General features: G+C 50.9%; 1 protein-coding gene across 2 annotated transcripts in view; it reads left to right on the top strand.

Moving 5' to 3' along the window:
* The window catches only part of TDRD9 (tudor domain containing 9), a 502,525-nt gene that overhangs the window by 61,508 nt on the left and 420,070 nt on the right, over nt 1–20,947 (top strand). For both annotated transcript variants that reach the window (XM_075330093.1, XM_075330094.1), the window contains one exon: nt 8,368–8,471. In XM_075330093.1, coding sequence (XP_075186208.1) covers nt 8,368–8,471 — 104 coding nt within the window. The remainder of the gene's footprint in view (nt 1–8,367; nt 8,472–20,947) is intronic.

The following is a 20,947-nucleotide window of genomic DNA, read 5'->3' as shown; positions in this document are numbered from 1 at the left end:
TTTTTAATGAAAGCCAATTTATTTTTTTCCCCCCAATTTATGCATTTTAAATGTAAATAAAAAAATCCTTAAAGGTGGACAACCCCTTCTTCAAATAGATGCAGAATGTAATATTTACAAGTGGCAACTATCTTTCTTCAGCGCTCTATTGGGAGACCCAGACGATCGGGTGTATAGCACTGCCTCCGGAGGCCACACAAAGCAATTACACTAAAAAGTGTAAGGCCCCTCCCCTTCTGGCTATACACCCCCAGTGGGATCACTGGCTCACCAGTTTTCTGCTTTGTGCGAAGGAGGTCAGACATCCACGCATAGCTCCACTGTTTGTAGTCAGCAGTAGCTGCTGGCTATATCGGATGGAAGAAAAGAGGGCCCATATGGGGCCCCCAGCATGCTCCCTTCTCACCCGCGGTGGTGCTTGTAAGGTTGAGGTACCTATTGCTGGTACAGAGGCTGGAGCCCACATGCTGTTTAACTTCCACATCCCCTGGAGGGCTCTGTGGAAGTGGGATCTTACCGGCCTCCAAGCCCTGAGGCCGGGCTCCATCCACAGACCCAGAGAACCTGCTGGATTTGGAGCGGGAGTGCCCTTCAGGGACAAGGCCCTGCAACTTTCAGGTACTCTGTGTACCCGGCAGGCACGGACACTCTCAAGGCTTGCTGAGCGTTATAGTGCGCCGGGGACAGTAGCGCTGGGGTTAGGTCACTGCAGCTTTGCTGAGTGACGTTACATGTTGGGAACTACTGCGCCGACCGCTACTGGAGCGGCGGCGCACCTGCGACTTGTAGTGCGCCGGGGACTTTGCGCCGACCGCGCTTTTACGGCGGCGGCGCTTCTAACTTTAGCCCCCGGCTTCTGCGGCCTAGCGCCGCTTCGTTCCCGCCCCCACCCTGTCAATCAGGGTAGGGGAGAGACGCTGCTCAATTGGCAGCGCCGAGGGCTGGAGCTTTATTTACATGCTCCAGCCCTCTCACTAGGCACAGTGGGAAGCAGGCTTCCCGCTCTTCGTCTGTATACGCCCAGGGCCCGCCCCCCCTCTCCACAAGGACGCCGGCAGCCATTACACATGCGGTCTGGCTGGGGAAAGGCAGCAGGCTCTGGGAGACCCAGACTAAAGGGATTTCGGCGACCACACACCCGCTCCTAAGCGGGCGGTAAGCTGCACTTTAGTGCTGGCCCCACTAGTGCCTCAGTGTTATATTAGTGTACTTTTTTCTTAGTACCATATATATATATATATAGTTGCACTGTAAGGTCGCTTCTTGGCTGGACACCCTGTACTGCTCTGAGGAGGCAGCAACATGTCATCCGCAAAACGCAAGGGTGCCAAGGCACAGGCTGTGTACACTGTTTGTACTGCATGTGGGGCTAATCTACCAGCAGGCTCCAAAGACTCACATTGTGTGCAATGTTCAGTCCCAGTGGCACTTCGTCAGCCAGAGCCTAATGTGGTGGTAGCCCAGGCAGAGACGCCTGTGAACCCTGCCCCGGTGACGGGGACAGACTTTGCAGTTTTTGCTGATAAAATGTCTGTGACTATGTCAAAAATCCTGGAGACCTTGCAGTCCAGGCCAGTTACTCAGACCATGGACACTGCTGTGTCTATGCTCTCCGGTCCCCCTCAGTTGGAACTAATCCGTACTTCAAGGGGGTCTCAAGCATCACAGGCTGAAGTCTCTGACTCAGATGACAGTCCCAGGCAGCCTAAGCGAGCTCGCTGGGAAAGACCCTCCACGTCATCACACTGCTCAGGGTCTCAGCGAGAAGAGTCTCTCTGTGATGAGACTGAGGACGGTGATCAGGATTCTAATCCTGAGGCTCCTTTCAATCTGGATGCCCCTGATGGTGACGCCATGGTTAATGACCTTATATCGGCAATTAATAGACTGTTGGATATTTCTCCCCCAGCCCCTTCTGCAGAGGAGGCAGCGGCACAGCAGGAGAAGTTCCATTTCCTATATCCCAAGCGTAAATTAAGTGCTTTTTTGGACCACTCTGACTTCAGAGAATCGATCCAGAAACACGACGCTCATCCAGACAAGCCCGTTATCCTTTTCCCTCTGAGGTGGCCAAACGCTGGACCCAGTGTCCAAAGGTGGATCCCCCAATTTCCAAGCTTGCGGCTAGATCCATAGTCGCAGTAGAGGATGGCGCTTCACTTAAAGATGCCAACGACAGACAGATGGACCTTTGGTTGAAATCTGTCTATGAAGCTATCGGCGCGTCGTTTGCTCCAGCATTCGCGGCCGTGTGGGCACTCCAAGCTATTTCAGCTGGTTTAGCACAGGTGGATGCTATCATACATCCAGCAGTGCCGCAGGTGGCGTCCCTAACTTCGCAAATGTCTGCGTTTGCGACCTATGCTATCAATGCTGTCCTAGAATCTACGAGCCGTACCGCTATGGCGTCCGCCAATTCTGTGGTTTTGCGCAGAGCCTTGTGGTTAAAGGACTGGAAAGCAGATGCTGGTTCCAAAAAATGCTTAACCAGCTTGCCATTATCTAGAGACAGACTGTTTGGTGAGCCATTGGCTGAAATCATAAAACAGTCCAAGGGTAAGGACTCTTCCTTACCACAGCCCAGAGCAAGTAAACCTCAACAAAAATAGTGGCAGTCGAGGTTTCGGTCCTTTCGAGGCTCGGGCAAGGCCCAATTCTCCTCGTCCAAAAGGACTCAGAAAGAACAAGGGAGCTCAGATTCCTGGCGGGCTCACTCACGCCCCAGGAAAGCAAATGGAGGAACCGCTTCCAAAGCGGCTACCTCATGACTTTCGGCCTCCTCCCTCCGCATCCTCGGTCGGTGGCAGGCTCTCCCGCTTTTGCGACATTTGGCTGTCACAGGTCAAGGACCGGTGGGTAACAGACATTTTGTCTCGCGGGTACAGAATCGAGTTCAGTTCTCGACCTCCACTTCGGTTCTTCAGAACCTCCCCACACCCCAACCGAGCAGATGCCCTGCTGCAGGCGGTGGACTCTCTAAGAGCAGAAGGAGTCGTGATCCCTGTCCCCCCTCAGGAACGGGGGCGAGGTTTTTACTCCAATCTCTTTGTGGTTCCAAAAAAGGACGGCTCCTTCCGTCCTGTTCTGGACCTAAAACTGCTCAACAAGCATGTGAACGCCAGGCGGTTCCGGATGGAATCCCTCCGCTCAGTCATTGCCTCAATGTCTCAAGGAGATTTCATAGCATCAATAGACATCAAAGATGCTTATCTCCACGTGCCGATTGCTACAGAGCACCAACGCTTTCTACGCTTCGTGATAGGAGACGACCATCTTCAGTTCGTAGCTCTGCCATTTGGTCTGGCGACAGCCCCTCGGGTGTTCACCAAGATCATGGCGGCAGTGGTAGCAGTCTTGCACTCTCACGGACACTCTGTGATCCCTTACTTGGACGATCTACTGGTCAAGGCACCCTCTCAAGAGGCATGCCAACTCAGCCTGAATGTTGCACTGGAGACTCTCCAGGCGTTCGGGTGGATCATCAACTTCCCAAAGTCAAATCTGTCACCGACCCAATCACTAACGTATCTTGGCATGGAGTTTCATACTCTCTCAGCGATAGTGAAGCTTCCGCTGGACAAGCAGCGGTCTCTACAGACTGGGGTGCAGGCTCTCCTTCAAAGTCAGTCGCACTCCTTAAGACGCCTCATGCACTTCCTCGGGAAGATGGTGGCGGCAATAGAGGCGGTTCCGTTTGCGCAGTTTCATCTGCGTCCACTTCAATGGGACATTCTCCGCCAATGGGACGGGAAGTCAACATCCCTGGACAGGAAAGTCTCCCTTTCCCAGACGGCCAAAGACTCTCTGCAGTGGTGGCTTCTTCCCACCTCATTATCACAGGGAAGATCCTTCCTACCACCGTCTTGGGCGGTGGTCACGACAGACGCGAGTCTGTCAGGGTGGGGAGCAGTTTTTCTCCACCACAGGGCTCAGAGTACGTGGACTCGGCAGGAGTCCACCCTTCAGATCAATGTTCTGGAAATCAGAGCAGTGTATCTTGCCCTACTAGCCTTCCAGCAGTGGCTGGAAGGAAGGCAGATCCGAATTCAGTCGGACAACTCCACAGCGGTGGCATACATCAACCACCAAGGGGGGACACGCAGTCGGCAAGCCTTCCAGGAAGTCCGGCGGATTCTGATGTGGGTGGAAGCCACAGCCTCCACCATATCCGCAGTTCACATCCCCGGCGTAGAAAACTGGGAAGCAGACTTCCTCAGTCGCCAGGGCATGGACGCAGGGGAATGGTCCCTTCACCCAGACGTGTTTCAGGAAATCTGTCGCCGCTGGGGGGTGCCGGACGTCGACCTAATGGCGTCACGGCACAACAACAAGGTCCCAACCTTCATGGCACGGTCTCGCGATCAAAGAGCGCTGGCGGCAGACGCCCTAGTGCAAGATTGGTCGCAGTTCCGGCTCCCTTATGTGTTTCCACCTCTGGCACTCTTGCCCAGAGTGCTACGCAAGATCAGATCCGATTGCAGCCGCGTCATACTTGTCGCCCCAGACTGGCCGAGGAGGGCGTGGTATCCGGATCTGTGGCAGCTCACGGTCGGCCAACCGTGGGTACTCCCAGACCGACCAGACTTACTGTCCCAAGGGCCGTTTTTCCATCGGAATTCTGCGTCCCTGAACCTGACTGTGTGGCCATTGAGTCCTGGATCCTAGCGTCTTCAGGATTGTCCCAAGGGGTCGTTGCCACCATGAGACAGGCTAGGAAGCCCACGTCCGCTAAGATCTACCACTGGACGTGGAGGATATTCTTATCCTGGTCCTCTGCTCAGGGAGTGTCTCCCTGGCCATTTGCATTGCCTACCTTTTCTTTCTTTCCTGCAATCTGGGTTAGAAAAAGGTTTGTCGCTCAGCTCCCTTAAAGGTCAGGTCTCGGCGCTATCCGTCTTTTTTCAGAGGCGTTTGGCACGCCTTCCTAAGGTGCGCACGTTCCTACAGGGGGTTTGCCATATCGTACCCCCGTACAAGCGGCCGTTAGATCCATGGGATCTGAACAGGGTACTAGTTGCCCTCCAGAAGCCGCCCTTCGAGCCTCTGAGGGAGGTTTCACTTTCTAGACTATCACAGAAAGTGGCTTTTCTGGTAGCGATCACATCTCTTCGGAGAGTGTCTGAGCTGGCAGCACTATCATCCAAGGCTCCCTTCCTGGTCTTCCACCAGGACAAGGTTGTGCTGCGCCCCATTCAGGAGTTTCTCCCGAAGGTGGTATCCTCTTTTCATCTTAATCAGGATATCTCTTTGCCTTCGTTTTGTCCTCATGCAGTTCATCGGTATGAGAAAGATTTACATTTGTTAGATCTGGTGAGAGCACTCAGAATCTACATTTCCCGCACGGCGCCCTTGCGCCGTTCGGATGCACTCTTTGTCCTTGTCGCTGGTCAGCGCAAAGGGTCGCAGGCTTCTAAGGCCACCCTGGCTCGATGGATCAAAGAACCAATTCTTGAAGCCTACCGTTCTGCTGGGCTTCCGGTTCCATCAGGGCTGAAGGCCCATTCTACCAGAGCCGTGGGTGCATCCTGGGCGTTACGACACCAGGCTACGGCTCAACAGCTGTGCCAGGCAGCTACCTGGTCGAGTCTGCACACTTTCACCAAACATTATCAGGTGCATACCTATGCTTCGGCGGACGCCAGCCTAGGTAGAAGAGTCCTGCAGGCGGCAGTTGCCTCCCCGTAGGGGAGGGCTGTCTTGCAGCTCTAACATGAGGTATTTCTTTACCCACCCAGGGACAGCTTTTGGACGTCCCAATCGTCTGGGTCTCCCAATAGAGCGCTGAAGAAGGGAATTTTGTTACTTACCGTAAATTCCTTTTCTTCTAGCTCTTATTGGGAGACCCAGCACCCGCCCTGTTGTCCTTCGGGATTTTTGGTTTGTTTGCGGGTACACATGTTGTTCATGTTGAACGGTTTTCAGTTCTCCGATGTTACTCGGAGAGAATTTGTTTAAACCAGTTATTGGCTTTCCTCCTTCTTGCTTTTGCACTAAAACTGGTGAGCCAGTGATCCCACTGGGGGTGTATAGCCAGAAGGGGAGGGGCCTTACACTTTTTAGTGTAATTGCTTTGTGTGGCCTCCGGAGGCAGTGCTATACACCCAATCGTCTGGGTCTCCCAATAAGAGCTAGAAGAAAAGGAATTTACGGTAAGTAACAAAATTCCCTTCATCTGTAACGTGTGCATTGCTATAGCTATTAAAGGTGTAATAGCAAAGAGGTGTTGGTGCTTTATGGTCGATGGGGGTCTAATCTCTTGGGCCATTATTATTGAGAATCAAGGAGACGTAGCGCTGGTGTGTGCTTTGTCTCCCTCGTTGTTTTTCCCTGTGTAGTTTTGCACAGCCAACTTCTTGTGCTTGTGCTCTAGAACTGCAGCTGGTCCCATTCAAGCAGCAATGGGACCAGTTCCCAGCATAGTGGATAGCTTGGAGTGCTTCTGAGAAAAATGGTGAAAGGGATGCAGAGGCACAGCTGTGGCCCCTTCAGTCTGTGCATTGGGAATCTGACATCCCTTTATAAGCTGGTAATACAGTGGGGAAATAAAGTATTTAGTCAGCCACCAATTAGTGCAAGTTTTCCCACATAAAAAGATGAGGCCTGTAATTGAAATCCTAGGTAGACCACAATGATGAGAGACAAAGTGAGAAAACAAATCTAGAAAATCACCTTGTCTGATTTGGCAGTATTTTTTTGGTAATCTTATGGTGGAAAATATGTATTTAGTCACCTAAAAACATGCAAGATTTTTGGCTTTCACAGACCTGTAACTTCAAGAGGCTCCTCGGCCCTCCGCTCATTACCTGTAGTAATGGCTCCTGTTTTGAGGTTGTGGATAGGTGTTTTTTTTTTTATACTAAGTTCAAACAGTCACACTCCAAACTCTACTATGGGGAAGACCAAAAGAGCTGTTTAAGGACACCAAAAACAAAATTGTAGCTCTGCACCAGGCTGTGAAGACTGAATCTGCGATAGGCAAGCAGCTTGGTGTGATGAAATAGACTGTGGGAGCAATAATATAAGAAAATGGAAGACCTAAAACACCACTGATAATCTTCCTCGATCTGGGGCTCCACGCAAGATCTCACCCCGTGGGGTCAAAATGATCCCAGAGCAAAAATCCCAGAACCACACGGTGGGGCCTAGTGAATGACCTGCATAGAGCTGGGACCACCGTAACAAAGGTTACCATCAGTAACACACTACGCCGCCAGGGACTCTGCTTAAGCCAGTACATGTCCAAGCCTGTCTGAAGTTTGCTAGAGAGCATTTGTATTATCCAGAAGAGTATTGGGAGAATGTCATATGGTCTGATGAAACCAAAGTAGAACTGTTTAGTAGAAACACAACTTGTCTTGTTTGGAGGAGACAGAATGCTGAGTTACATCCAAAGAACACCATACCTACTGTGAAGCATGGGGGTGGCAACATCATGCTTTTGGGCTGTTTCTCTGCCAAGAGACCAGGATGATTGATCTGTGTACATGAAAGAATGAATGAGGCCATGTATCGTGAGATTGTCAACCTCCTTCCATCAGTAAGAGCATTGAAGATTAAACATGGCTGGGTCTTTAAGCATGGTAATGATCCCAAGCACACCGCCAGTGCAACGGAGTGGCTTCGTAAGAAGCATATGACCAGTCCTGGAGTGGCCTAGCCAGTCTGCAGATCTCAACCCCATAGAAAACCTTTGCAGGGAGTTGAGTCCATATTTCCCAGTGACAGGCCCAAAACATCACTGCTCTAGAGGAGACCTGCATGGAGGAATGGGCCAACATACCACACCACCAACAGTGTGTGCCAACCTTGTGAAGACTTGCACAAAACGTCTCACCTCTGTCATTGCTAACAAAGGAGAGAGAACAAAATATTGAGATTAATTTGAGCAAATACTTATTTTCCACCATAATTTGCAAAAACAATTCTTCCAAATCAGATGTGGTGGTTTCTGGATTTTTCTCATTTTGTCTTAGTTGTGGTCACCTATGATGTCCATTACAGGCCGACCTCTATGTACGTGGGAGAACTTGCACAATTGGTGGCTGAATAAATACTTTGTTGCTCTCAAGACTTTTTCCTCCATTAGCAAAAATTATTTGATTTCTACCTTTTGTACTATTCCTATATTGTTCCTTATGAAAATTTGACTAAATTGACAACTGGGTGTTGCCATTCACCTTATCCAGGAGGTGCATCCCTACACAATCTGGCACTGACCCATCCGAGAGAATAGTGTCAACTTGTAGGGGAAACACCCCTTTGTCACAAAGAAATTATAAAACCACCTTCTGGAAATGTCAAAAATCTCTCCTTTCGCTGTTTGTATTACATGTGAATAATTTTTTTTCCTTACCTTTTTAAAACCAGGGGTATATGGCCATCTTTGCCAACCATCTAAAGTGGATAAAATGCCTGTGTCTAAAGCTGAAGTCAGATACCCTGACTTACCCATATTAAAGAACCGAGAAGAGGTAAGGTGGCTAAGGAGTATAGGAGACTTCTACACTTGTATATGGGCAGCTTAGATTTACGTCTGTTTTTATTTTGCATCTCTGTAGTTCTTTTCTCTTCATAGTCTTTAACCCCTTCACGACCAAAGACTTAACTGTACGTCCTAAATCATGAAGTGGTAATCACCCTTGGCTGTTGCTGTGAGCCAGGGTGATCCCCACACATGTCTGCTGATTTGTACAGCAGGCATGTGTGCCTTGCATGTGGCTCCATGATCCACCCATGCCTGTTACATGTTAAAATGTGACCGCACAATGTAAAGCGCTGCAGCTGGTAACGCGCACTTACCCGTCGCCATTGGAGGCCCTATTACGTGATCATGGGGAGCAGATGGTAGCACAGGGTCATGCGATTACTCCTGTCGCTATCATGACTCCCGTTCTCTTATAGCCAGCAGAGAGCTGCGTGTAACAGAAGACCAGCATGTCTCCTGGTCTGAGCTGTGCAGCTCTGATCAGGAGAAATGAATGAGCGATCAGACTGCTGATCCTCATAGCCCCCTTGGAGGCCTAGTTTAAAAAAAAAAAAAAAAAAAAAAGTTCAAATCACCCCTCTATAAATCCCATTTAAAAGTTGAAGGGTTTAAAAAAAAAAAAAAAAAAAAAAAAAATATACACACATTTCGTATCGCCACATTCAGAAATGTCCGATCTATCAATATATAAAATCAGTTAATCTGATCGGTAAACACTGTATTGTGCAAAAAAAAAAAAAATGCAATTGCCACAACTACGTTTTTTTTTTTTTCTTTTTTTTGTGTTCGCAAATTTTGTGCAAAATGAAATAACAGGCGATCAAAGCGTAGCATCTGCGCAAAAATGGTACAGTTCAAAAGGCAGCTCGAGACAAAGTGAGCAGTCACTGAGCCATAGATCCCGAAAAATGAGAACGTTATGGGTCGCAGAAAATGGCGCACTTTTGGGACAAACTCTTTGGTGTGCCACTTTTTTGGGACAAACTTCTGAATTTTTTTTTTTTTCTTTTTTAACTCTAGTATACGTGTTTGTCTATGAACTTGACCGACCTGAGGCATCAGACTTCCATATCAGTTTTATCATATAGTGAACACTGCGAATGAATAAAATATCACAAAAACTATTGTGCAACTGCACTTTTTTTTTTGCAATTTTTCGTTTTTTTTTTTTTTTTTGCAGTTTTTCAGTACACTATATGGTAAAACTCATGGTTTCATTAAAAAGTACAATTTTCCCCACAACAAATAAGCCCTCATATGGCAAGATTGATGGAAAAATTAAAAAGTGTCGGCTCTCGGAAGGAGAGCAGAAAAACACCCGAAAAATGTAAAATCACTCAGGTGTTAAAGGGAGCCTGTCATGTTCTTTTTCAATATTAAACCATCCCCAATGTGTTTTTAAATAATGCAATGTGAATCACTTAACATGGTTTAGTTTTTTTTTTTTTTCCTATCTGCTAGGGTGAATGCAGTACATATTTTTTTTTTTTTTGTTTTGTCAGTCATAGGGGTGGTGCTTTTTGCTTGGAGTAGTCACGGTGAGTCAAATTCACAAGAGGGGGGGGAGGAGCTCTGCATTAACACACGTGCCTTCTGAGAATAAATGGACTAAGTTGTTTTTTTTTTTTTTTTAAACATTTTTACAATAAATACCAACTGCAACCAATGATAAACATTTAAAATGGCAAACAACCCCCAAACCCGAAGTGGATCCAGTCCACAATAGAGTAACTGTCCCAATAAGCAGTGAGATTGTATAGATGGAAACCTGTAGTAATCAAGAATAACAGACCATGATAGCCTGAACACAAAAACTGGAGGACCAAAGTAAAATACGAGGCCGGGATAGAAAAGCCACTTTCAGTAAATTATATTAAAAATAGTAAGCACAACTGCATATAACGCGCTTCTGTACATGAAGGTGCACTAATCAAAGGCAGAAATTCACCAAGAAGACTCGCTGGATATGTTATATACTGTAGTAGAGAGCAGCAATACATATAGTAAATGATCAGCCCGAGGCAGATGAGGCTGCTTTCACACATCCAGTTTTTGCTGAGCGGCACAATACGGCGCTCTGCAGAAAAAACACAACTTTTTTTTTTTCCCGCCGGTTGCGTTTTTCCTAGCATAGACTTGCATTAGCGCCTTATTGTGCCGCATGGCCTTGCGTTGCGTCAGTTTTTTGCCGGATGCGGCATATTTAGCCCATGCAGCGGCCGGATGGAACGTTGCCTGGCACGTTTTTTGGTGCGGCAAAAAAAACCGCATTGCGCCGGATCCGGTGCGATGCGACGCGATTTACAATCCAAGCCTATGGATGCCGAATGCGGCGTCATGCAGCAAAACCGCATCAGGCCGCCGGATGCGGATTTTTGCACTGCGCATGCTCAGTATCAAGCCGCATCCGTCAAAAAAACGGACGGGTCGCATGGAAAGACTTAGGCAACGGATCAGTTTTCTTCATCGTTCCTTATGGGAGACCCAGACAATGGGTGTATAGCTTCTGCCTCCGGAGGACACACAAAGTACTACACTCAAAACGTGTAGCTCCTCCCTCCGGGCTATATACACCCCCTGGATGACAATCTAACCAGTTCAATGCTTTGTGTTTCAGGAGGTCACACACACACACACATGCATTCTCTGATTTTTTCATTTTTAAGATTTTGATTTTAAAGAGGAGCCTCCTCAGGGGTTCCTCCGTCTGCTCCAGCCCCGGCGGCTGATCCCCCGGCTTGGGTAGCATCCTTTTCCAGAGCTATTTCCCAGTCTTTTGCCGACTCCATGGGACAGCTGTCCCGGACACTGCTGACCATGCATCAGCCCCCTTCTCAGGGCGCCTCTGCTGCTCCGAGCTCTGCAGAGCACTCAGAGCATGTTCTAGGACCCCGTCCTCCTAAACGGAGACGTAGGGACCCTTCTCCTTCCTCGTCCCACGGCTCTGATTCACGGGCCGAGGTGCAGGGCGAGGAGGATACTTTTACTGTGGGCTCAGACGCTACCTCTAGGTACCCCATTGCCTTGTCTGAGGATGATGCGGATGTTAGTGACTTGATTGCGTCCATTAACTCCGTTCTGAACCTCAATCCACCAGTGTCAGAGGATCAAGCCTCTCTGGTAGAGATACATCAGTTTGCCTCACCTAAGAGAGCTAGGAGTACGTTTTTTAACCACTCCAGTTTTCAGGCCACTGTCACCAAACCCAGGGCCTGTCCTGACAAACTCTTCCCAAAGCGTAGTTCTGATGACCGTTTTCCCTTTCCACCAGATGTGGTGAAGGAGTGGGCTCAGTCCCCAAAGGTAGACCCTCCGGTGTCTAGAATCTCGGCCCGCACAGTCGTAGCGGTGGCCGATGGCACCTCTCTTAAGGATCCCACTGACCGCCAGGTTGACCTTCTGGCCAAGTCTGTATATGAGGCGGCAGGAGCCTCCTTCTCCCCGTCTTTTGCGGCAGTGTGGGCTCTTAAGGCAGTCTCTGCTTCTCTGGCGGAGATACATTCCCTCACCAGGGACTCTATGCCTGAGATGGAGGCCTTAACTTCTCAAGCTTCGGCTTTTTCATCCTACGCCATGTCTGCCATTCTGGAGGCTTCTCACCGCACGGCGGTGGCCTCCGCTAACTCTCTCGCGATCCGCAGGATCTTGTGGCTTCGAGAGTGGAAAGCAGACGCTTCTTCTAAGAAGTACCTTGCGGGTCTCCCTTTTGCTGGGTCCCGGCTGTTTGGTGAACAACTGGATGAAATAATTAAGGAAGCTACTGGCGGGAAGAGTACTTCCTTGCCACAAGCTAAAGCCAAGAGACCTGTCCAGGGCAGGAACCAATCGAGGTTTCGTTCCTTTCGTTCCCCTAACTGGTCATCCTCTAAGCCCTCAGCCTCGTCCACTACCGCAGCCAAGGATCGTAAACCCATCTGGCGCACGAAGCCGCGTCCTCAGAAGTCCGGAGGAGCCGCTGCCACTAAGGCAGCCTCCTCTTGACTATCTGGCTGCGCCAGCAACGTCCTTGGTCGGTGGCAGGCTCTCCCACTTTGGCGACGTGTGGTTTCAACACGTCTCCGATCAGTGGGTGCGGGATATCATCTCCCACGGCTACAGGATAGAATTTTCTTCCAGCCCGCCAAACAGATTTTTTCTGTCCACCCCCCCCTGCTCCAAAGCCAACGCCTTCTCTCAGGCCGTGGCATCCCTGCAGGCCAACGGTGTTATTGTTCCGGTTCCCGCTCGGGAACGGTTCAGAGGTTTCTACTCAAACCTCTTTCTAGTCCCCAAGAAGGACGGTTCCTTCCGGCCCATCCTGGATCTCAAGCTTCTCAACAAGCATGTTCAGGTGCGGCGTTTTCGCATGGAATCTCTGAGATCGGTCATTGCATCAATGACCCAAGGAGATTTTCTGGCATCCATCGACATCAGAGATGCCTATCTGCACGTGCCTATCGCGGTTTCACACCAGCGTTGGCTCCGCTTTGCAATCGGAGAGGAACATTTCCAATTCGTGGCTCTCCCCTTCGGGTTAGCCACGGCCCCTCGTGTTTTCACCAAGGTTATGGCAGCAGTGGTTGCGGTCCTGCATTTTCAGGTGTTGGCAGTAATCCCCTACCTGGACGACCTTCTAGTCAAGGCCTCATCCAGGGCAGACTGCCAGCGGAGTGTCTCGCTCACTCTTGCCACGCTTGTTCAGTTCGGGTGGCTTGTCAACCTGCCCAAGTCCACTCTGACCCCGACCCAGGGACTTCTGTACCTAGGGATGCAATTCGAGACTCTGCCGGCACTTGTGAAGTTGCCCTTAGTCAAACAGCAGTCCCTTCAGCTAGCGGTGCGCTCTCTGCTGAGGCACTGCCGTCATTCCATCAGGCACCTCATGCAGGTGCTGGGTCAGATGATGGCGTCAATGGAAGCGGTTCCCTTTGCACAGTTCCATCTGCGTCCCCTGCAGCTGGACATTCTCCGCTGTTGGGACAAGCGGACCTCTTCCTTGCACAAGCTAGTGGCTCTGTCGCCACAGACCAGGAGCTCTCTTCAGTGGTGGCTTCGGCCCCTCTCCCTGTCACAGGGACGCTCCTTCCTGACTCCGTCCTGGGTGATTCTCACCACGGATGCCAGCCTCTCCTCCGGTTGGGGAGCAGTTTTTCTCCATCACCGAGCACAGGGCACTTGGACTCCGTCCGAATCAGCCCTCTCGATCAATGTGCTGGAGATCAGAGCTGTGTTTCTAGCTCTCCTAGCCTTGCACCACCTGTTGGCGGGCAGGCACATTCGAGTCCAGTCGGACAACGCGACGGCGGTTGCTTACATCAATCACAAGGGCGGAACTCGCAGCCGCCTGGCGATTGTTGGAGGTTCAACGAATCCTCCAGTGGACGGAGGACTCCAAGTCCACCATATCAGCTGTCCACATCCCAGGCGTAGAAAACTGGGAGGCCGATTATCTCAGCCGTCAAACCGTGGACAGCAGCAAGTGGGCCCTGCACCCGGCAGTGTTCAGGTCAATCTGCCGCAAGTGGGGCACTCCGGAAGTGGACCTAATGGCATCCCGGCACAACAACAAGGTTCCGGTTTACGTGGCTCGCTCTCACGATCCTCAGGCCTTCGCAGTGGACGCGCTGGTTCAGGATTGGTCCCAGTTCCGTCTGGCCTACGTGTTTCCCCCTCTAGCTCTTGCCCAGGGTTCTGCGCAAGATCAGAATGGAGGGCCGTCGGGTCATAATCATTACTCCGGACTGGCCCAGGCGAGCTTGGTACGGTACCGCCTGTCCGTAGAGGTGCCGTGGCATCTCCCGGACCGCCCAGACCTTCTCTCTCAAGGTCCGTTTTTCCGCCAGAATTCTGCGGCTCTCAGATTGACGGCGTGGCTCTTGAGTCCTGGATCCTGACGGCTTCAGGCATTCCCTCTGAGGTCATCTCCACTATGACTCAGGCTCGGAAGTCTTCTTCGGCCAAGATTTATCACAGGACTTGGAGGATCTTCCTGTCCTGGTGTCGCTCTTCCGACCATGCTCCTTGGCCGTTCTCCTTGCCGACCATCCTGTCTTTTCTACAGTCTGGTCTACAGCTAGGACTGTCCCTCAATTCCCTCAAGGGACAGGTGTCGGCTCTGTCGGTATTATTCCAGCGGCGTATCGCCCGACTGGCTCAGGTGCGCACCTTCATGCAGGGCGCAGCTCACATCATTCCTCCTTACCGGCGGCCTTTGGATCCCTGGGACCTTTAATCTGGTCCTCACGGCCTTACAGAAACCCCCCTTTGAGCCTCTTAGGGAGGTTCCCTTGTTTAGACTTTCATAGAAAGTTGTTTTTCTAGTAGCCATAACTTCTCTCAGAGTTTCTGATTTGGCTGCGCTCTCTTCGGAATCCCCCTTTTTGGTGTTTCACCAAGACAAGGTGGTTCTTCGTCCGACTCCGGACTTTCTCCCCAAGGTGGTGTCTTCTTTCCACCTTAACCAGGACATTTCATTGCCCTCTCTTTGTCCGGCCCCTGTGCATCGCTTTGAGAAGGCGTTGCACACCTTGGATTTGGTGCGGGCGCTCCGAATCTGTGTCACGCACCGCCGTTTTTAGGCGGTGCACCTCACTTTTTGTGCTAACCACGGGTCAGCGCAAGGGTCTCTCTGCTTCTAAACTGACCCTAGCTCGTTGGATTAGGTCGGCTATCGCCGATGCCTACCAGTGTTCTCAGGTGCCCCCTCCGCCAGGGATTAAGGCGCACTCGACCAGAGCTGTCGGTGCCTCCTGGGCTTTCAGGCACCAGGCTACGGCTCAGCAGGTTTGTCAGGCTGCCACTTGGTCCAGTCTGCACACTTTTTCGAAGCACTACAAAGTGCATGCTCATGCTTCGGCAGATGCGAGCTTGGGCAGACGCATCCTTCAGGCGGCTGTCGCCCATTTGTGAAGTTAGGTTTTGCCTACTTCTCAGTTTGGTTTATTTCCCACCCATGGACTGCTTTGGAACGTCCCATTGTCTGGGTCTCCCATAAGGAACGATTAAGAAAAAGAGAATTTTGTTTACTTACCGTAAATTCTTTTTCTTATAGTTCCTTATTGGGAGACCCAGCACCCTCCCTGTTGCCTGTTGGCAGTTTTTGTTCTGAGTGTTTTCACCGGCTGTTGTTGTAGACAGAGTTCCGGTTTTTCCGAGTTTTACTCTCTCTACTTATGGGTGGATGTCCTCCTTCAGCTTTTGCACTGAACTGGTTAGATTGTCATCCAGGGGGTGTATATAGCCCGGAGGGAGGAGCTACACGTTTTGAGTGTAGTACTTTGTGTGTCCTCCGGAGGCAGAAGCTATACACCCATTGTCTGGGTCTCCCATGTCGGAACTATAAGAAAAAGAATTTACGGTAAGTAAACAAAATTCTCTTTTTTAGGCTCATAGGTTTATGAGCCGGATTGAGCCGCACTGCAAAAAACGGATGTGTGAAAGCAGCCTAATGCTGAGCCCAAGGCAGCACACACAGGCCAAGTAATATAAATCTGGTAGCTCCGGAGAAGGAAATTGAAAGGCACAAGCGGCTGCAGAAGGACCAGATAGACCTTGGAGTGGAGGTAGAGCAAACCCTACACGACAGTTACTAGGTTTTTGGGGCAGTTACCGTATTTTTCGCTTTATAAGACGCACCTGATTAGAAGACGCACCCCCAAATTTGGTGAAGGAAAAGAGAATTTTTTTTTTTTTTAAGAATGTTAAGTGGGGTCCATCTTATAATGCCAGTGTCCGTCTAACAAATCATAGAAGGTATATGTCCCTCATAGCCCCCCATCCTAAAATTAGCCCCCTTAATCTGGATATGGCCCCCTTATATTGAATATGGCCCCCTGTGGATTGCACACAATCCCCTGTGCTGCCTATGGCCCCCTGTGGATTGAACAAGTTCCCCTGTGCTGCCTATGGCCCCCTGTGGATTGAACAAGTTCCCCTGTGCTGCCTATGGCCCCCTGTGGATTGCACACGTTCCCCCTGTGCTGCCTATGGCCCCCTGTGGATTGCACACGTTCCCCCTGTGCTGCCTATGGCCCCCTGTGGATTGCACACGTTCCCCCTGTGCTGCCTATGGCCCCCTGTGGATTGCACACGTTCCCCCTGTGCTGCCTGTGGCCCCCTGTGGATTGCACACGTTTTCCTGTGCTGCCTATGGCCCCCTGTGGATTGCACACGTTTTCCTGTGCTGCCTATGGCCCCCTGTGGATTGCACACGTTTTCCTGTGCTGCCTATGGCCCCCTGTGGATTGCACACGTTTTCCTGTGCTGCCTATGGCCCCCTGTGGATTGCACACGTTTTCCTGTGCTGCCTATGGCCCCCTGTGGATTGCACACGTTTTCCTGTGCTGCCTATGGCCCCCTGTGGATTGCACACGTTTTCCTGTGCTGCCTATGGCCCCCTGTGGATTGCACACGTTTTCCTGTGCTGCCTATGGCCCCCTGTGGATTGCACACGTTTTCCTGTGCTGCCTATGGCCCCCTGTGGATTGCACACGTTTTCCTGTGCTGCCTATGGCCCCCTGTGGATTGCACACGTTTTCCTGTGCTGCTTATGGCCCCCTGTGGATTGCACACGTTTTCCTGTGCTGCCTATGGCCCCCTGTGGATTGCACACGTTTTCCTGTGCTGCCTATGGCCCCCTGTGGATTGCACACGTTTTCCTGTGCTGCCTATGGCCCCCTGTGGATTGCACACGTTTTCCTGTGCTGCCTATGGCCCCCTGTGGATTGCACACGTTATCCTGTGCTGCCTATGGCCCCCTGTGGATTGCACACGTTTTCCTGTGCTGCCTATGGCCCCCTGTGGATTGCACACGTTTTCCCTTTGTTAGATATTGCTGCTGCTGCCCATAGTAAAATAAAACACTCTTTCCTTACCTCCTGCAGCGCTGATCTCCCTCCTGTCTCCCTCCTTGCTTCTCTTCCTCCACTTCCTGGTTCTTGGTGCCGGTCATGTGATCGGCAAAGCAGAGTGACTCCATCTCTGCGTGCCTGATCACAGTGGAAGCAGGGACACCGGGGAGAAACGCTGGAGGGGGTAAGTAAAGCTTTATTTTAGGATGGGCAGCCGCATGGGGGCCATATCTAACACGGGGGCATGTGCCATCACAGTGGGACGCAGGCTCATATATAATGTGCACCACTGCCCCAGCCCGTCACTGTGGTGCGGTTTCAGCACCATGGTGATGGACAGCGGCTGTGCATATATGAGCGGGAGCAGGAGATCAAAGACTGCAGCCCGCAGCGTTCACCTGCCCCCAGCAGTGCTCCAAACAGATACGGCCACTGCCTTGTTTATTGTGTACACTTATCACTCAGTGTTACACATGCAAAAACAGGAAAATAAACGTCTAAGGCCGTCTGGCCACTAACTAACAGAATGCTAACTACAAAATAAACCTATGTAACAAACCAGTATTCTCTTACTGTGTGGGTTCCTCAGCACAGCCAGTGGAGGTATGGAGTCTCAGCCCCAGCAGCCATGAGCCTGTACCTCTCCTCAGCAGCCTCTGTTCTGAATGCCTCCTGATTTTATTTCAGCTGATCCAGTGAGGAATCAAAACCCTGGATTGAATGTGGAGAAGGGAGCAACCAGTCCCACTGCCATTCCTACTGATTGCTCCAGGAAAAACCGAGCCCAAAATTACAATGAAATAAACAGGCTTCAGTGACTAACTTATTGCTGAGCCAGATATAACTTTTCCCAGCCCATGTGCATGGGCCAACCGCTCCACAATCAATACATGGAGACATATGAAATGAACCGAGAGTCTCCCCTCGGCATCTCACACACTGTGTGTGTGTGTGTGTGTGTGTGTGTGTGTGTGTGTGTGTGTGTGTGTATACGGTACTCTATTATGGATTTGAACCACGTTGGTGTGGGGCTTGTTTGCTATTTTAAATGTGTTGTGTTTTTTTTACGCTGCATTTGTCGCAAAAAACGCACAAATGCATCAAACGTTTTTGCTCACTGCGTTTTTATTCGGTTTTTTTTTTCCAGTGAACAATGCAATTAAAGATTGATGAAAAAACAAAATGATCTGTCATTTCCTTCTTCAATATGTTATTCATTCTCCACTAGTGTATGTAGGAGAGCAGACAGCTGCAGCACTACAAGCCTCAGCATCCTCCATCCAGGACTGTATGCAGGTTTTTGCCCAAAAAATAAAAAATGGCGTGGGCTTCGCCATATTTTTGTATGCTAGGCAGGTACAGCAGGCAGGTACAGGCTGCCCCAACCCCCAGCTGCCTATTTGTATCCAGCTGGGAACCAAAAATATAGGGAAGCCTTCTTTTTTTTTTTTTTTTTTTTTAAATTTCTTTGTCGCTCCATTGGGAGACCCAGACAATTGGGTGTATAGGCTATGCCTCCGGAGGCCGCACAAAGTATTACACTAAAAGTGTAAAGCCCCTCCCCTTCTGCCTATACACCCCCCGTGCTCCCACGGGCTCCTCAGTTTTTTGCTTTGTGCGAAGGAGGCAGACATGCACGCACAGCTCCACAGATTAGTCAGCAGCAGCTGCTGACTATGTCGGATGGAAGAAAAGTGGGCCCATATAGGGCCCCCAGCATGCTCCCTTCTCACCCCACTCTTGTCGGCGGTGTTGTTAAGGTTGAGGTATCCATTGCGGGTACGGAGGCTGGAGCCCACATGCTGTTTTCCTTCCCCATCCCCCTTAGGGCTCTGGGTGAAGTGGGATCCTATCTGTCTCCAGGCACTGAGACCGTGCTTCATCCACAACTCCTGAGGAGCCTGCTGGATAGGAGCCGGGTATCGTTCAGGGACATGGCCCTGCTACTTTAAGGTACTCTGTGTCCCCGTGGGGACCGCGCACAGCAACACTCCAGCATTGCTGGGTGTGCTAGTGCACCGGGGACCGCGGCGCTGACCGCGTTTGTGCCATTATACACTGCAGCGTCGCTGAGTGTGTTGGTGTATGGGGACTACCGCGCTGACCGCCGCTGCCATTGTTTTTACTGAGGCGCGGCTGGGACTGTTAGTGCGCCGGGGACTCTGCGCCGGCCGCGCTTATACGGCGGCCGCGCTTATAACTCGAGTCCCCGGCTTTTGGGCCTAGTCTCTTTTTCTTCCCGCCCCCAGCCCTGCCAGTCAGGGGAAGGGCGGGACGCTGTACAGCACGGCAGCACTGAGGGCTGGAGCATGCTTTGCATACTCCACCCCCCTCACTGTGCACAGTGAGGCACCAGCTCCCGCACTTTCTGGGTCACGCCCACGGCTCCCTCCTCTCCTCAGGACGCCGGCAGCCATTCCTGTCAGCTCCTAGGACGCTGCAGAGGGGAGACAAACTCTGGGGGACCCAGGCAGGGATTCTGGTGGCCACACAACCGCTTTAAGCGGGCGGTAAGCAGCACCTGAGGTGCTGGCCCCACTTGTGCAAAAGTGTGATTATAGTTTATATGTTTACAGGCTATACTTTACACTGTATGGTGCACAGTTGATTTCTGGCTATATACCCTGTTGTGTTGATCAAAGGAGACAACAATATGGCGCCCACAAGAAGCAGGGGTGCCAAAACACAGGCTTACTATGCTGCCTGCGCCGCATGTACAACCTCGCTACCGGCAGGTTCCACTGACCCTCATTGTGTGCACTGCTCGGCCCCTGTGGCACTTACTCAGCCGGAGCCTCTGCTAAGGGGGGCCCAGGGGGAACAACCAGCCAACACTGTCCAGGTGACAGGGACGGAGTTTGCAGTTTTTAATGACAGACTTTCTGAGACTATGGCTAAAATACTAGAAGCTTTGCAGTCCAGACCGGTATCTCAGACCATGGGCACTGTGGAATCACTTCCCCCTAGTTCCCCTCAGTTGGAACAACAATGTCCCCCCGGGGTGTCTCATAGATCCCAGGGTGAGGTCTCTGACACGGATCGCAGTCCCAGACCGCTTAAGCGAGCTCGCTTGGAAATCCCCTCAACCTCATCACATTGTTCAGGGTCTCAGACAGATGACTCTCTGTATGATGAAGCGGAGGTAGCCGATCAGGATTCTGATCCTGAGGCCGCTCTCAACCTTGATACTCCTGATGGGGACGCCATAGTGAATGATCTTATTGCGTCCATAAATAAGATGCTGGATATTTCTCCCTCAGCTCCTCCAGCAGAGGAGTCAGCTTCTCAGCAGGAGAAGTTCCGTTTCAGGTTCCCCAAGCGTACAGCGAGTATGTTTCTGGATCACTCTGACTTCAGAGAGGCAGTCCAGAAACACCGAGCTTGTCCAGATAAGCGTTTTTCCAAGCGCCTTAAGGATACACGTTATCCCTTCCCCCCCCTGACGTGGTCAAGGGCTGGACTCCGTGTCCCAAGGTGGATCCTCCAATCTCCAGACTGGCGGCTAGATCCATAGTTGCAGTTGAAGATGGGGCTTCACTCAAGGGTGCCACTGCCAGACAGATGGAGCTCTGGTTGAAATCCATCTATGAGGCTATCGGCGCGTCTTTCGCTCCAGCATTCGCAGCAGTATGGG

Source organism: Anomaloglossus baeobatrachus, chromosome 12 (genome assembly GCF_048569485.1).
Source record: "Anomaloglossus baeobatrachus isolate aAnoBae1 chromosome 12, aAnoBae1.hap1, whole genome shotgun sequence".
In the NCBI taxonomy this organism is placed as follows: domain Eukaryota; kingdom Metazoa; phylum Chordata; class Amphibia; order Anura; family Aromobatidae; genus Anomaloglossus; species Anomaloglossus baeobatrachus.
The sequence above is the reverse complement of the archived record's forward strand: the minus strand, read 5'-3'. Positions and strand labels throughout refer to the sequence as shown.